Below are 13,980 nucleotides of genomic sequence, written 5' to 3'. Positions count from 1 at the left end.
CACTCACACACTCACACACTCACATACCACACTCACATACCACACTCATACACCACACTCACAGACTCACACTCACACACTCACACACTCACACACTCACACACTCACAGATCAGCTGCTCACGACCACACTGTGACCAACTCCAGCACACAATCCTTCACTAACCAATATTTATGTAGACCTCCTTCTAATCTCTCCTTCACATACACCTCCATCTAATCCCTCCTTCACACACACCTCCATCTAATCACCAGTGACCAGTTGCCACTCACTGTCACACACCTGCAAGTGGTGAAAATACACCATAGACACTTTTTTTTAATAGGTATTGCAAAATCATCTTGGTCATTGCGTCAGTGAAGCTAAGGAATTCTCCCTGAACTTGAGCTGATCTACCTCAACAAACAAAAGCCTGTAGCCATTACATTTCTGAACGCTTTGGCCTTCTCAGTTAACAATCTCCTGCTGTCTTGTTCCTCCTTGCTTGAGGCTCTCTAGAAGAATGTGCTGCTTTCTGTCCCCCATGTCCTTTTAAGCTTCTTTCAACCACTTTTAAGCCAATTCTGCTCCATTTTTGTTTCATTTGTGTTCATATACCTCAGGTCTTTGACATTTAACCCCATATTTCTCTAAGCAGGCATCTGTATTTAAACGCTGTCAAATAAATGCACTGGTTGCGTTCAGCATGGCAGTAGAGGAGCCGGTGGCATACGGGTGTAGATGAACCTCACACGAGCCCATGTGGAGTCCTGTGGCATGAGCTAATCACTGGGTTCACTGACCGGCAGGAATCAGTCTAATTACTGTGTAGAGAATCCATGCAGGATGAGGTCATTTGGACTCCACATCAGATCTTCACCTTCACTGTTCAATGTGTAACTGGCTTTACTACGAGTCAACTCTACGTTTCAGAGAGTCTGCACTGGGAATAGTGGTTTTATCTGTCGACATTTCTTGGTGTTCTGGGAAACCTTAACTGTGTGTGTGTGTGTGTGTGTGTGTGTGTGTGTGTGTGTGTGTGTGTGTGTGTGTGTGTGTATACTAACACAGGCCAGGGAGTATAGCTGGGAGAGCAGCTACCTTGGCTCCAGCAGTGAGGGCCCCCCGCCCAGCCCCCAGCCTCGCTCGCGCCTGTGTCGCATGAACGCCATCTGCCCCGACTTCATGAGGAGCGATGACCTCGAGGTGAGCGCTGCGGCTGCCCCTTTACTCCACCACACAGAAATGCTCCGGCTCCCACAGCAAGCTGCCGGACGAGTTTAGCGCAGTCGTCCCCTCCCATACGTGTGGGCTGTTTGAATACTTCAAATTCAAGTTCAAGTCAAGTTTCTGTGGTCGAGTTTTTATGGTGTCTCGCTTCAGCACACTTCATTTCATTACAGAATGTTGCCCCCTTAGTCTTTTTAGTATTAAGCCTAAATAAACAGTGTGTGTGTGTGTGTGTGTGTGTGTGTGTGTGTGTGTGTGTGTGTGTGTGTGTGTGTGTGTGCATGCACAGTTCACTGAGGGTGGATTGAGCAGCCTCCGGTCGAGCCATGTGGAGCCGCCAGGTATCGATTCTCTCCGGAGAAGACAGTTAGACTTGAGCTCCGATTACAGGTGACTAGCAGCCTTTACATCACATATATAGAGTCACTTTAAGCAGCCTTTACATCACATATATAGAGTCCCTTTAAGCCGTCTTTACATCACATATATAGAGTCACTTTAAGCAGCCTTTACATCACATATATAGAGTCCCTTTAAGCCGTCTTTACATCACATATATAGAGTCCCTTTAAGCCGTCTTTACATCACATATATAGAGTCACTTTAAGCAGCCTTTACATCACATATATAGAGTCACTTTAAGCAGCCTTTACATCACATATATAGAGTCACTTTAAGCAGCCTTTACATCACATATATAGAGTCCCTTTAAGCAGCCTTTACATCACATATATAGAGTCACTTTAAGCAGCCTTTACATCACATATATAGAGTCACTTTAAGCAGCCTTTACATCACATATAAAGAGTCACTTTAAGCTTAGCTGTCTGTACATTACATGTTATTATTGGGAAAGCACACTATAACATTCCATATGAGATATATAGATGCAATATAGATATTTACATAGGGGGTGGATGTTTTCATCCATGTTCGTGTTCCTAGTTTCCTCATTCCACTGAGAGTAAAAGTGACGTCATAAAATGTGTTGACAACAAAAAGATCTCACATCCCTTAATCCCCAGTTAATCTTTGCCATGTCCTTAACGGACCCCACCTTCCCCCTTGCTGTGCTGTTTTGCATTGGTTACTCTAAATACAGTGTAAATATGTTGATAAGATCCTGCATGGGTCAATTTTTAACAGAGCAAGGAAGACTCCATTACTCCATGAAAAGGTTACAGTGTACGAGAGGTTACTCCCAGTCAGCCCAGGGGCTTGTGATGTGCTGACTGAAACAGAAAGAGTCAACCTGCTGACGGTGCTGCTCACCTAAACCAGTTATGTTGCTGTGGTTGTGTCACTGTGATACTGTAATATGATAACGACTAAGAGGGGTGGGGGGGGTAGGAATGTGCTTTTCGTTTTTTGGCTTGCTTGCTTGAGGTTTGCTTTTAATTGTTTTTGTTCTGTAGCCTCGAAACAGATGACAGTCCGTTCTCTTTGGACACAGAGAGTGACTTTGTCATGATCTTCAAAGGTAAATGGACTTCTAATGACCGTCAGGTTCAAGTCTGAAGGGAGGGCTGCAAGGTCAAAATGTGTCATTAAAAACCTGTTTAGAAGAACGGAATAATGCAGAGTGCCGATCCTTCAAACCATGTGAAACTTTTTTAATGAATCTGCACACATTATTGTTTCATATTATAATGACATAATTATATAAACATCATCATCTAATGGATGTTCCCAGGAATTATTGTTTCATATTATAATGACATAATTATATAAACATCATCATCTAATGGATGTTCACAGTGACTTCTAGCTCACCACTCCTTTTGTGTATGCCTATAGTGTGAAGTGTGTGTATAGGGGGGGGGGGGGCAGATTATCCACATGCCTTCCAAGTGAATATACAGTAAATGTTTTTTCCTGTGTTCTGTTTCCAGATAAAGCAATGTCAGCGTCCCTCCCCACTCTTCCACAGAAGATCAGCAGCCCTGACACGTACGTCTCATTGGCTCAAGACTCACAGATATGAGTCTCTTCTGTCTGTTTCTTAATCACATTATGAAGCTAGAAGCTATTAGCAATTAGTCTTTCTTAATGAAGAGAACAGAATAGAGATGTGACATTTTTCCCCATTTATTTTACCCTCTATTTAACCTCTGCCTCTTGGTTATCTCAGCACCCACTGACCCCAAACCAGTTCTATTTTTCAGAGAACATAACACCACAGATGAGCTCTGAGGTTATGAAGACTGATCTGTGAACAGTGTGAAGTGATAAATATTGTGACTGTTGTAGTCATCAGTTACAGTCGTCATTGGTTACAGCGGTCCTTTGTCTTCCTCTGGTAGCGTGTCGCGGGCGTCGGCTCCTCCGTTCCTGATGCGCTCGCGGCCGCAGGCGCTGCGAATCACGGGCCGCGTCCTCACCCTCACCGTCCAGGACGGCACGCTGCTCGGCCAGATCCAGGTCGTCGGGGGCAACAAGACGGGCGTGTTCGTGCACGGGGTCACCCAGGACTCGTCCGCCCACGCGGCGGGGGTCAGTCCCGGAGCCCAGATCTTAGAGGTGAGACGGCGAGGAGCGCAGAAACCAGAAAGACTCGTCCCAAACCAGACTCTTCTCCAAGAGTCTCACTTCCAAGGCTCTTCTATTTTGTTCTTGTCTATGTAATTCAGTTGGAGTGGGGAATTGTGAACGTCCCCAAAGGGGTGTTGTTGTTCCGATCTCTGTTTTGTAACTGTGAATTCCTAGCCGGGGGGGGGCGTTGTTATCATCTGTTATCTGTGCAGATAAAGGGAAGTGGGAAGTTTGACCCTGGCAGACAGTCAGTGTGTGGAATATCCCGGTGTGTGCGTAATCTCTGCGTAGCCTCAGACTCCCTCGGGTTCCTTTCAGTTTCCATATGAAGGATTTCAAAGATGTTTCCTAAACAGCTCAGATCCTTTCAAGCTTTTCAAAAGAATCAGAGAGAATAAGGAAAGTCCCCCTTTAGGGCACCAGCTGAGGAGAAGCCTTCTCTGTTCTTTTCCCCAACTCCCACGAGTCTGCCCTCACGTTTGTCTCTGTAATATCAGTAACAGGCCTGTGAGTGGCTGCCTGTGAGTGGCTGCCTACATTATACATGCTATAGATATCGTTCTTGTTTCCCCCATAGGAAATTAACGAGGAATTACATTTCCTGCTTCCTGTGACAACCTTTATGTGCGTCGTACATTAATGTATTAAAGGGTGCAATTTGTGATTCGGATCAAATTCACTTTTTGTCAAATTCCACAAAGTGCTGCTCACGGCTCCTTGGCTGTCTGTTCAGTGTGTGTGCGCCCAGAAACGCTCTGGTGTTCGCACACAGGCCTGGCTCTGTAAACAGTGGGTCTGGCTTGGACTCCGGAGCTCGGACAACATGTTGCTTCAGGGGCACGGAACTGGCGGGGGGTGTAATTTGATTGGCTGTTGAGCTGAACTTTCAGCAACCTTTCCTTATAGGTTACCTTGTAATATAAAGACTCATATATGTCGTGTGTGTGTGTGTGTGTGTGTGTGTGTTGTGTGTGTGTGTGTGTGTGTGTGTGTGTGTGTGTGTGTGTGTGTGTGTGTGTGTGTGTGTGTGTGTGTGTGTGTGTGTGTGTGTGTGTGTGGTAGGTGAAGTACGAGCAGGAGAGGCAAGCCCTGCAGATGGTGCTGGAGGACTCCACCCAGGAGGAGGCGCTGTGGGCTCTGGGCCAAGTGAAGGGGCCCTGCCAGCTCATACTCAGGCCCAACCAGGATGGTGAGTAAGAGCTCTTACAACTGACCGGAGGTCAGTTCGCCACAGATGTAAAGTTCTCCACCGCAAACCGATGTAAACTGGTATGAGTGCCATTTAAAGCACTTTGAGCTGCATTCTTTTACATGAAAGGTGCTATATAAATAAAGTTTTATTATTATTATTATTATTATATAAGAGAACTGTCCCTGGGAAAGTAGCAGAAAAATGGTGACACAAGTGAAACTGGACATCTTGAGAGCAGATCACCACTTACAAGTTCAAATGTAAATGTCCATGAAGTGGAATAACAGCAAGATATAGGGCCAGCATTGCTCTCTCACTCTCTCACTCTCTCGCTCTCTCACTCTTTCACTCTCTCACTCTCTCTCTCACTCACTCTCTCACTATCTCACTCTTTCACTATTTTACTCTCCCACTCTCTCACTCTCTCACTCGCTCACTCTTTCACTATCTCACTCTTTCACTCTCTCACTCTCTCACTCTCTCACTCTCTCACTCCCTGCCCTTATTCCCTCTGGAGATACATACTGGCCATTCTGCTTCCAGGTTCCCCCTTGTTCCCTCCATACTGCCACGCCCCACCAATGACCCTCAGCTCAGAGTAGGCGTCTGGTGACAGCACTGTCATTTTCTGTCTTTGGAGTAATTGTCATTCTAATTGCACTGTTACAATAACAATAATCAAACACCCACCTTAGCAGACTTAAATGGCAGTTGTTATTTATGAAATGCAGCCTGTATGGGCCCCCTTGTGATGAAATATCTAAATTTACACGTGGAATGACTACTTGAATGTTTTGAGGTTCAGGCAGCTCAATGAGGTGAGGCCTCAGAAACACCCTGAAGGCCCCTTGTGGTTTATGACGACTGTCTTGTCGAGAGCTTCTTTCTCTCGCGGATGATCTTCCGTTTGATTCCTCTTCCTGTTGTCCAGGCGTACGACGGCCTTCTGCAGCAGCTGAAGACGGGCGAGGTGACCTCGGGGGACTCCTTCTACGTGCGCGTCAACATGTCCGTGCCGGCGGGCGTCGCCGCGGGCGCCCCTCTCCATCAAGTGCAACGAACATTCTGGCACGTCACCAACACCTGCCACGGCACCAAGGGCACCTGTGGGCCAGCCTTGGTGCACCCTGCCAGCTGCTGGACCTGAAGAGTGGTAGCGTGCCCAACTACTACAGGTACCTGCCCCTCAGGGTCTATCATGAAGAGTGGTAGCGTGCCCAACTACTACAGGTACCTGCCCCTCAGGGTCTATCATGAAGAGTGGTAGCGTGCCCAACTACTACAGGTACCTGCCCCTCAGGGTCTATCATGAAGAGTGGTAGCGTGCCCAACTACTACAGGTACCTGCCCCTCAGGGTCAGAGGTCATGAAGAGTGGTAGCGTGCCCAACTACTACAGGTACCTGCCCCTAAGGGTTTGAGCTCAGGAAGCTCTATCAGGAAGACTGTAATGCTGCACCAAAGTGTCTGCGTAGATGTTGCCTGCCAAGTCATACGAATTTTGCTGCGCTGAAGCAATTTGGTGCATGTGACAATGAACACTTTGACTTTGACTTGACTTTGACTTGACTTGACTTGACTTTGACTTTGACTTGACTTGATAATGGTGACAGTCCAAGTGTGTTTGAATATTCCTGTTGAACTGGACTGACAGCAAGCAAGCGCACGCTTAGTCACCTGTAATCACTTCTGAGAGTGTGCTAGCAAAGTAGTGGTCAACGTTAGCATCAGGAATATTTGAAGATGCTTAGGCATTGTTGGCCGAATGAGTATGAAGACTGCTTTCATCTTCAAGACTGTTTAGAAATCTGACTGTTATACCTAAAAGTACTCCTTCTTCCAAAGGCAGGAGAAAGCCTTGAATGAAGTAGAATACCCCCTTGACTAGGCCAGTCAAAAACTCAGTGCGGTATACAGTCCAGTTTTATCAATAATATTTGATGTTCTTGTGTGAAGTAGAAAGAAGAAAAATACTCAAGGGCAAATTATTTTCCTGGAGAAGATTTTTAAGACTAGGTCATTTTGTGGTTATTTCATTTCTTGTGTCCTGTCCTTCAGAGCTCAGCGTTTACTGATTCATTCGATAGAAGATGTGACCTTCAAGCATAGAGCGCACAAAAAGGTAAGACATGTCTGCTGAATCCTTATTTACAGCTGCTCAGTTCTACGGACTCAGAAACGTTAAAGCCTAAAGCAGAACAATTACTGTGTATCTATTTGTCCTGACAGTCAGCTAATAGTGAACCACTGTATACATAGTGAAGTTGGGTGACTGAGTACGGTAGGAGCCAAACTGGGACATTGCACTGTAAGACATTACACTAGAACATTCCATTGCATTTAGTCATTTCAGTAATGAAACCGAATTCCCCAGTTTTGTTAATGAGCGACAGACCTGAGGTTCAAAATGAGACCAATAGAATGTCATACATCAAGTTAATATTTCAAAGGTTTGATTAAGGGCAGTTTGTGTTTCCCTTCTGTACTTCGTCTTATCTCATCTTGGCCAGTCCTCACAAATGTCCTCTGGATTTGAAAGGTGCAGTGGGCAGTTTGTTGTTTCGAAAACGTTTTAATTTAAAATGCCAAATCGTCTGCAGAAAAAATGTCTCAGTCCGTGTTCCCATGGACTTGGTGTTTCATAGCATTTGTTTCTCAAGCACAGGGATAGCAGAGGCAATCTTATCAACTGCATTAACAGAGAGAACATACTGCACCATAACACACACACACACACACACACACACACACACACTCACACACAAACACACTCACACACACACACACACACACACACAAACACACTCGCACACACACACATTCGCACACCCACACACACACACACACACACACGCTCACACACACACACGCTCACACACACACACACACACACACACACACACACACACTCACACACAAAAACACACTTGCACACCCACACACACACACACACACACACACACACTCACACACACACACACACACACACTCACACACAAACACACTCGCACACCAACACACACACCACCATACACACACACACACACACAAACACACTCGCACACCCACACACAACACACACAAACACACTCACACACACACACACACTCACACACAAACACACTCACACACACCACCACACACACACACACACACAAACACACACACACACACACTCACCACAACACACACAAACACACTCGCACACACACACACACACACACACACACACACACACACACACACACACACATATGTCCTGTTCTCTTTTAATTCTGTTCTCTTTGGCAGCACAGAGTACCTTTGTCTCATAAATAAAGCTCATAGGAATCTCTGTCCTACAATGAAGCAGTTTTCACTCCTATCCCCCACCTCTCTCTCTCTCTCTCTGCCCAGGGTGGAGCGTGTCCTGGGGAAGCAGAAGGCCGTGCGGATCGTGAGCACCAGCCGACAGCCCCGCAACCCGCTGTGGGTCCAGTGTGGAGAGGGACGCCCTTGGGAAGACAGGAGAGACCGGTGAGTCAAACACTGATCGCAGGCCAGGCCATTACAGTAGGCAGAAGGAGAAGAATCTGCCTGAGTCATACTCCCCACGCTGTAAAGGATGACTGGGCCATAATACAGTTTTTCTCAATTGTTTAAGCACGATTTTGAATCGTTTTGTTTTTGTTTTTCAAAACACCGCACACAATTAGCACAACCACACACCCAATGAGCAAAACACCTCAGATCCTTTGCAAAATGAAACACTCTTGTAAAAACTATACACTAAATTTAACAAAACCATATTTTGTTACCATATGAAAACACACACGTTGCATATGACTGAATTCTGTTTGTACCAGTTAAGCACAGTTACCTGTTGCAAACCTAAAACACTTTTTAGCAATTCTACTTCTCAGTGATTAGAGTAGTGTAAGTGAAGTACACAGAGAAAGTGCAAATATTCAATACATTCACCAAACAACTACACAAGACCAATGCTGCAAACTGATGAAAATATTATTTAATTCTCTCCATATACCCAAATCAGTCAACATATCAACATGGAGAATCACAACAAAACATGTCCCAGTTTTCATGCTACTACAGTAGTGTGCATAACACTGTACGCTCAGCATATATCAGACAAACGTAAAATTATGCATCCAGTACAGGTTACAATTCAATTAAAAAAAGATCAGAAAAAAACTGAAATTACAGTACAAATAAAGTTGTTTCATTTTAACCTGTCTTTTTAGGATGTGTGCCAGTGTTGACTGAGAGACCTGATGGACATTATTGAAAATGGCATGGTCACTGATAATGTTGGCTTGAATTTCTCTAAGCATGATAGCATTATTGGCGAAAACCATGTTTATGATCTCTCTCTTGTTCTTGCGTGAATATGGGCCCCCGTCCTCCTTTCAAGTTTATTTGATACATTTGGTCTTCTTCTTCTTTGAGCACGTTTTCCTCCTGCTTCAGGTCTTCCTCTTCCTCTCTACCTCCACCTCGATCTCAGCCTCTGGCATGGCCTCCGCCTCTTCCTCTTCCTCCTTCTCCTCCTCTGTGGATTCCCCCTCTCACCCTCCCTCTTCTTCTTCTGACTCCTTCCATTTTGGTTGAAGACCGATGAACTCATCTGCTGCATTTCTATACTGCTTAAACCTGTTTGGTGTGTCTACAATTAAGCAATCATGTGTTTGCGCACTTGATGGCTGTGTTTATTTGACAGGCTCATAGGTGTGGTAATTTGACAGTCAGTGTTTTGGAATTGCAAGGAAGTGACCTCTTGATATACTTCTGTGTCTAATGTACACAAGTGTGTTTAGTGTTTTGCCAATCACTTGTTGTACACAGTGTGACTGTGCTTATAGTGGTGCAAATCTGAGCTGTTGTTTTGATCCCTTGAGTGAAGGTTTTTGATAATTGTGTAATACTTTTGATTTTAGTGTTTATCCAATCGTAAAAAAAATGTAATTGACTGACAGCAGAAGGATTGGTGTGAAGCTGGTTTCGAGTCACAGTTCTGCATAGAGACGAGAGACTGGACTGGAGAGTAGTATGACTGTTTCTCTGTTGTAATGCTCCTCTCCACCAGGTGATGGCAACACCCCCCGGAGCTGCATCACCCTTATGCCCTATACGCTGGTCACACCCCACTACCCGCCCGTCTGCCGTCCAGTCCTCCTCCTTCCCACAGTCCTCGGCCGTATCCTCCACAAACGGCTGGCGGGGATCGAGGGCTACAAGCTGTGTGAGCCTGGTATGTGCTCAAGCGATATCACATTTACAATACCTTGGCGTTGGATACAGCGAGTCAGTTTTAGTCCCTGGCAACAGCGTCGTTACATTTAGAGTCAGTCATTTAGTCAGTACATTCTCACATCGTAAATCACTTGAATTCATGCTTATGTTTACATTTAGAATGACATTATCTTTCCAGGAAGTTCCTCTGAACCGTGGCGTTTGCACATTTATGATCTGGTTTTATGACAGGAACATATTTGATGGCAGATAACAGATACAGACAGTAGTTTCAGTCGTTTTTTCTTCACTTCGAGGTGAATGTATGTCACAGTTCATTTATGATGCATAGAAATTATGAAGGTGTAGTGCCTTGTAGGCTATTGAGATGTACCAGACTAAATCTCTCTCTCTCTCTCTCTCTCTCTCTCGCTCTCTCTCTCTCGCTCTCTCTATCTCTCTCTCCCTCCCTCTCTTTCTCTCTCTCCCTCTCTCTCTCTCCCACTCTCTCTCCCTGTTTCTCTCTCTTTGTCTCTCTCTCTCTCTCTCTCTCTCTCAGAGACCCTGAGTGCTAGTGAGCATGCGGTGCGAGTGCAGAAAGGGGAGGTTCTGGAGGAGTGTGGAGACCCCAGCGCCCCCCACCACTGTTACACCCTCCAGGGCGTGGACAAGGTCATGAAGAGGGTGGGTGGATGAGCCAGGACCGATAACACACGTCCACCACAAACACCTCTTTTACAGCAGACATGCCATTACAGTTTTTCACAGTTGTTAACACACGTTTCTCAACGGCTTTCTCAAAACTGCACACAGAAAACTGAAAACCTCACACACAAAATGCTAAACCTGACACTCCCTTTGCAAAATTACTCTTTGCCATCAAATCTCTTAACTGTTCACAAAATGGAACTCGTGTTTTCATTTGGTACACACAGCCATATTTTCAAATGACACACACATAGCATTCATTGAGTACACACTACCAAGCATTTACAGCACACTGAAGTGCAAAATTGAAAACACAATCATCGAAATGGAACACATCATATGAATGACAATGACTCTGGAGAATGAGCCATTTCTCCTTTTGTAAAATGTCTCAGTGTAGGCCTACTTTTTTCATAGTCAAACATAAAACAGCACACAAATATGCAGCAAAAAAAGTTTTATTTCGGTACACACAGAGAACAGTACAGTACTGTAAACCGGCCTGCTCAACCAGGCAACAAGGTTGTGCAAATTGTGACGAATTTTTGTGTGTTAACAACTGAGAAAAACTGTAAGACTCATCTTAGATATCTTTTGGTTTGATCTCCTTGTCAAGTGGTGCACATGACGGGTCTAGCTCTTAGCTTCTAACTACCACACTCATAACACAGATTACCACAGTCTGTCAAAAAACAGGCACAAAGCTCTCACTGATACAAATCCTCATTTTCAGTGGGTTCACTTACAGTTTTTCTCGATTGCTTAAACACGATTTTGACTGCTTTGTTTTGTTTTTCAAAACACCTCACACAATTAGCACAACCACACACCCATTGAGCAAAACACCTCAGATCCATTGCAAAATTAAACACTCTTGTAAAAACTATACACTAATTTAACAAAACCATATTTTGTTACCATATGAAACACACACATTGCATATGACTGAATTCTGTCACCCTCACTCTTCTTCTTCTGACTCCTCCCATTTTGGTTGAAGACAGATTAACTCATCTGCTGCATTTCTATAGTGCTTAAACCTGTTTGGTGTGTCTACAATTAAGCAATCATGTGTTCGCGCACTTGATGGCTGTGTTTATTTGACAGGCTCATAGGTGTGGTAATTTGACAGTCAGTATTTTGGAATTGCAAGGAAATGACTTCTTGATATACTTCTGTGTCTAAAGCATTCAAGTGTGTTTAGTGTTTCGCAAATCACTTGTGTGTATTGTTTCGCAAAAAGTGTGATGTTGACATGTGCTTATAGTGGTGCAAATCTGAGCCGTTGTTTTGCTCCTTGAGTGAAGGTTTTGATAATTGTGTAATACTTTTGATTTTAGTGTTTATCCAATCGTAAAAAACTGTAACATGTGCGATGGAAACCATAAGGTTGATTAGGATTGAGGAGCTGCTTTTAATATTCACTGAATGTGATCTTTGCGACGTTGATTACTGTATATATACGCATGGTGTGCTTCAGGGAGTCTATGGGATGATATCCATATAGCCGGCACATTATAACTCTGTTGCTCTTTTGCTGTGCTGTGATTGGCTGTTTTAGGGGACTCACTGTGTCCTGCCACTGGGACTGGATTGTGTGCGGCGTCTCCACAGAGCTGAGATCTTCCCCATCATCATCTTCATCGCCACCACTGAACACAAGTGCATCAACAGACTCAAGTATGGACACTCTGCTTGTTTTCTCTATTTGCCTTTCATCTTTGTACATCTCCTGGGAAACCCCAACTCACCAATACTTCTGTTCATCAATACTTCTGTTCATCAATAGTGCATTTCCTGTTTCCCTTTATTTATTTCTGTCTCTTTCCACATAACTTCATAACCATCTCTCTACCTCTCTCTCCCTCTCTACTTCTCTCTTCCCTCTCTCCCTCTCTCTCTCTCCCTCTATCTCCCCCTCTCCTTCTCTCTCTCCCCCTCTCTTCACCTCTATCCCTCTCTCTCCCTCTCTCCCTATCTCTCCTTCTCTCTCTCCCTCTCCTCTCCCCCCCCCCCCCCCCCCTCTCTCCTCTCCCTCTCTCCACAGACACATGTTGCGGCGACACAAGCTCACGGAGGCCCAGCTCCTGGAGAGCTCCCGTGCGGAGGAGCCCCTGCTGGACAAGCTGCCGTGTCTGTCCCGCAGCCTGCAGCCCGAGTGCTGGAGGGAGACGTCCCTGCTGGAGCTCATCCAGGACACGGTGGTGGAGGAGCAGCAGAAGGTGGTCTGGGTGGAGCCCGACCTCTGGTGATCCAGCCCCACCTCTGGTGATCCAGCCCCACCTCTGGTGATCCAGCCCCACCTCTGGTGATCCAGCCAGACCTCTGGTGATCCAGCCCCACCTCTGGTGATCCAGCCAGACCTCTGGTGATCCAGCCAGACCTCTGGTGATCCAGCCCGACCTCTGGTGATCCAGCCCCACCTCTGGTGATCCAGCCAGACCTCTGGTGATCCAGCCCGACCTCTAGTGATCCAGCCAGACCTCTGGTGATCCAGCCAGACCTCTGGTGATCCAGCCAGACCTCTGGTGATCCAGCCCGACCTCTGGTGATCCAGCCCGCCACTTCCACTGGTGCTTTTGACCTGTTGCATTCGTACATTCACTGCACTTCAGAGTATATTATAATAATAATATTAAAACATTTTTTATTTAGTTATATTTAGTTATATAGTTATATTGTACTTCTCCCTTGTACGTCGCTTTGGATAAAAGCGTCTGCTAAATTACTGAAACGGTAAAACAAAAATAAGGTGGCATACACTGAACTCGTAGAGTGGACTGTAGGTCTTCAGGATGTTCATTCCTGATGATGAGGAATTATATTGCGTTGCATTGTTTTCTTTATGTGTGATTAACATCTTGAGGAAAGATTGTCTCTTGTAGCACGTATGTCATTACAATGATTGTATTGTATATCTTAGTTACTGAGTTGTGGAAGTTTTTATGCTATGGCATAATCTACTCCTAATTACTGTTGCTCACTTTATACAGCCTGACCTTTACAGGGCATTGCCTTCCAATGGAACAGACTAAAGCCCCACAGGTCAGCAGTCGGGTGAACATGTGATACGCGTTCGTTACTTCTACTGATCTCTTTGAGTTGGAAAAG

General features: G+C 45.2%; 2 protein-coding genes across 2 annotated transcripts in view; both read left to right on the top strand.

Moving 5' to 3' along the window:
• The window catches only part of LOC116219842 (caspase recruitment domain-containing protein 14-like), a 9,959-nt gene extending 3,879 nt beyond the window's left edge, over positions 1-6,080 (top strand). Inside the window, exons 5-13 of the mRNA XM_031563786.1 lie at positions 1,051-1,185; positions 1,499-1,599; positions 2,625-2,689; positions 3,102-3,159; positions 3,513-3,729; positions 4,804-4,930; positions 5,477-5,531; positions 5,739-5,751; positions 5,865-6,080. Of these exons, the coding sequence (XP_031419646.1) occupies positions 1,051-1,185; positions 1,499-1,599; positions 2,625-2,689; positions 3,102-3,159; positions 3,513-3,729; positions 4,804-4,930; positions 5,477-5,531; positions 5,739-5,751; positions 5,865-6,080 (987 nt within the window). The remainder of the gene's footprint in view (positions 1-1,050; positions 1,186-1,498; positions 1,600-2,624; positions 2,690-3,101; positions 3,160-3,512; positions 3,730-4,803; positions 4,931-5,476; positions 5,532-5,738; positions 5,752-5,864) is intronic.
• Positions 6,081-6,241: 161 nt separating this feature from the next.
• On the top strand, positions 6,242-13,121 carry LOC116219841 (caspase recruitment domain-containing protein 14-like). The gene is made up of 6 exons (XM_031563785.1): positions 6,242-6,309; positions 8,329-8,411; positions 10,016-10,180; positions 10,721-10,845; positions 12,431-12,549; positions 12,917-13,121. Exons 1-6 carry the CDS (start codon positions 6,242-6,244, stop codon positions 13,119-13,121), a joined length of 765 nt encoding a protein of 254 aa, XP_031419645.1.
• Positions 13,122-13,980: the final 859 nt, after the last annotated feature.

The sequence above is a fragment of the Clupea harengus genome, chromosome 26 (assembly GCF_900700415.2).
Source record: "Clupea harengus chromosome 26, Ch_v2.0.2, whole genome shotgun sequence".
NCBI classification, from domain to species: domain Eukaryota; kingdom Metazoa; phylum Chordata; class Actinopteri; order Clupeiformes; family Clupeidae; genus Clupea; species Clupea harengus.
Note: the sequence above shows the minus strand (reverse complement) of the source record. Positions and strands in the feature narration are given on the sequence as shown.